Consider the following 3,667-nt stretch of genomic DNA (forward strand, 5'->3'; position numbering starts at 1 on the left):
GTGGACAATTTCGCGGATGACTGTCAGCTTTTCGGTTCTCCATTTAACCCACCATTTCCGGGATAACGCGGCTTAACGCGAAACCCTCCCCCAATCCAGCAGCAAAAGAGTGCGGATCCGGTGTAGATCACGCGCATGAGATCATACCGGAACACTCGAACACGCCTCCGGAACCGGCCCCAGAAGCGTCAACCTTCCGAACATGAGCAAAAGCAGCAGAAATGAACGGTTTGTTCCGTCGCTCGGTGTGGTGGAAAAAGCTTCCTTCTCCAACGCACACGCACCATCCCACACACACACACACCAGGGCACAGGACTGCCCACGCCAGTGTTGCTGGTGTGTCCCATCTAAAGTGCCGTCTGTCCGGCACGGTTTGAATACCTCCAGAAATGGTGCCTGCTGCCTAATCCGTGCCAAAATGGCTTCCCCAATGGTAGCAATGGCGTATACCATGCACTGCTGGTACCGGTGTGGTAGTGTACACCATCAGACAGCCTCTCGCGTAGGTTGCGCGGCGGGAATGGCGTACGGAAGGTCGGAGATTCGAATCCCCACAGAGCCGCGCAGTCGCTGTTTTGCATCTCGATCGGCGTGAGGTTCGAAGCTTCACACACGCCACACCACCGGGTGTGCTGATCGGTTGGTGATCAACGCGTTTGAGTGTGTTTTTTATCCGGTTTTGGACCTGCGCGACACGTGAGCCACGAAGGACACACTTCTGTGGACGCATTTCCGGTGGAAAGTTCTGGGTGGAGTTCTAACCGCCCCGTAGTGTGTCCTATTTCCCGTGCAAGTGAGTGCGATCGAGAGCGATCTTCGGTCTTGTGATTGCTGTAGGACATAAACCAGTCGCTAAGGTGGTCGGTTCTGGTGCGATCCGGCTTGCTCCAGCCCGGGTTTTGATTGGGCCATCGCCATTTCGGTTAGGACACAAAATCGTAAACAAGAAAACAGGTTTCTACGGGCCCCGTTACCACCCGCGGTTAAAGACTGCCGTTTGAAAGCCGAACGATGCTTTTCGCTTCATAATTGCTGTCCCCGATAGTTCTGTTCAGTTAAACCAACTGACAAATGAACCACTGAATGCTGGAATCACATTTTTGGTTAAACAAATTCCAACGAGGTTGTTGAACGAAAGCAGAAACGTGTCGATCGAGTTGCGGGCTGTTGCTGAGATGATCGCGAACAATGCCCTTAGGAAACGACACACGTGAACGTAATTTGCAATGTAAAAACAGATCGCTCTCATTTGCACAACCCCGTGTACGGCAAACGGTCGCCTGTCATACATCGATCTCTGGGGCTCGATTGCAGCAGTTCGATTGACAACGGCCGCGCATGTGGAACGCGACGCCCGGTAGTGAAAAGGAAAACTTGCTAAAAGCTTCTCAAGCAGCAACACCCACCGGGTGTTTTCTGTAGCGAGTCGGCTTTCGGTACCGATCAGTGGTCGAACGTAGCCGGATTAGTGACCTAGTTTTATACGCCCACAGCACAGTGATGTCCTTTTTGAGAACGTTTCGTTCGAATCTAGTACTCAGCACAGCTCCACCGTCACCGTACGGCACCGAACGCGACACAATGCGTACTGGTTCCACGTCTAAAGGAGCTTCGGGGAAAGTTTCGTCGGCTGGTAGTCGAAAGAATTCGGCCACAGGACGTTCCATCGTGGAAGAGTCTGATCGTACGATTGATGCCGGTCGGAGAAGCAGTAACAGTGGTGGAACGATGCAAAATCGAACCGGCTCGAAGCATAGCACCGCTGGACGGTATGGGAAGGAAAATCCGGCTCCAATTGTCGTCTATCTGGACAAGCAGTCGGATGGGAAGAAACACCCTACCAGCATCCTGCGGACGAACACCTTCACCAGGCATGATGAGGAACCGGAACGTGTCCGGCACGCGATCAGTCGCAGCGATACGTTCACCATCAACGAAACGAACGATGAGCCGGTCAATACCGGCACCTACACCAGGCATGGAAGTGAGTAGAACAACTTCTCGCATTAGCCCTCACGGTAACGTGCTCATACTGGGTGTTTTTGGTTTCAGAATCAACCATAGCAACAACGGATGTGTTCGAGCCACTGTACGCGAAGAACATCACGCTTGATTCACAGGAAAAGCTCCCGGCGGTGGTAGACTCTCGCACGTACCGCAAGAAATCACTGAAATCCTCCAAACCCGTCCAGAAGGTGGAAAGTTTCATCAAACGCTTCGAACGCACGCTCTTCAGCAAAGGCAACGGTGGCGAAACAAAGCGGCACGGTTCACGGAAAGGCTCGACCACATCCGAGACAACGATGGCACCAGGACCCCGGTTTCGGGACGTCGGAATTAACTGCAAACTGGACGAGGAGGAACGATACAAAGCAAAGCTGGAGGCGATAAAACGATCGCGACCTAGTTCGCGTGATTCACTCGCCAGCTACCGAGAGCGAAGTTTGTCACCAGGCAAGACCAGACTGTTCACCTCCGGCACCTATGATCGCCGATCGTCATCGTCCTTGTCGGCCGGGATCATGGTGCAACCGTTGAAGGAAGACGAGTACAGTTACGGAAGTAGTAGAGGCAGTGTGACACCTCCACCAGGACGATCGACGCTTTTGCAGCCGACCGAGAGTAGCATTCTAAAAAGCCGCCAAAAGGAGATCGAAATGGGCTACAGTGTGGTTAACAAACGAGCGCCAGCTTTATCAATTGCTGCAACACCATCTGCAAGTGGGCAGATTCTAGTCGATCGCAACACATGGCGATCGGAGCGTGATCAGCAAGATCAGGTGGTGTTGAGCAACGTTCGAGAACGCACGCATCATCGGGAACATGCAACAACCACACGGTATCCTGCTCGCAGGGATACGTACCAAACGCTGAAGGATGAGTACGAACGGCAGCAGAAGCAGCAGGTTCAGGCTCAGGCGTCAAAACCGATCGGGATCGCTAGCCCACGGATGAGCGCAGGTCGAATAGAGTATGCGCCACCATCACCACCAAGCGCACGCAAGGATTCGCAAACCGAACTGCCGAAGTACACCTTCGGGACGGATCTGCAAAATCGTCGCAGCCGGTTCCAGCAGTTTCAAAAATCGTTCAAAAAGATGGATGACAGCGCGTCGGATGTTTCCGTACAGCAGAGTTTCTTCGTGCCCATCTAAGGCAGCTGGTCCATACCTAACGGGGACCGTTCTGGTCGTTCTTGTCCCGCGCACACGCCTTATTGATGTTCATAACAAGCGCTATAAATAAAAGCATGCCCCATGACAGAAACTAAAAGAACTGACTTTTGTTTGTTTGAAACTATTGTCTTCTCTTATGGAGATATTTTTAACCACCAATTTCTGTGCTGTATACAATAAAAAACAAAACTATAATTTAGATAAGAAACGTTAAATCATTATATTTGTTCTCTTCTGCGTATTATAACGTAATCAACGTAATTACTGTCTTAAACATTGACTCATTTCATTCGAGCCGATCCTAAGAGATCGGACACCTGCAAACTAGAACGCTTCTTTCACGATTCTTGAGCAAGCAAAAGTAATAACATATGTGTAGACAAATATACGTGCTCTGTCAAGCGTTACACATTTAAATCATTTTAGCATTTCACATTTGCTTTCAAGAACCATCGTAAACCTGCAATTCATAGTTTGTTGATCTTTTAAG

At 50.7% G+C, this 3,667-nt stretch overlaps 1 protein-coding gene across 1 annotated transcript; it reads left to right on the forward strand.

Moving 5' to 3' along the window:
- Positions 1-1,501: 1,501 nt before the first annotated feature.
- LOC128726608 (uncharacterized) lies at positions 1,502-3,250 on the forward strand. Its single transcript, XM_053820423.1, has 2 exons — positions 1,502-1,985; positions 2,054-3,250. Exons 1-2 carry the CDS (start codon positions 1,502-1,504, stop codon positions 3,154-3,156), a joined length of 1,587 nt encoding a protein of 528 aa, XP_053676398.1. The 3' UTR covers positions 3,157-3,250.
- The last annotated feature ends 417 nt before the right edge of the window (positions 3,251-3,667 follow it).

The sequence above is a fragment of the Anopheles nili genome, chromosome 3 (assembly GCF_943737925.1).
Source record: "Anopheles nili chromosome 3, idAnoNiliSN_F5_01, whole genome shotgun sequence".
Classification (NCBI taxonomy): domain Eukaryota; kingdom Metazoa; phylum Arthropoda; class Insecta; order Diptera; family Culicidae; genus Anopheles; species Anopheles nili.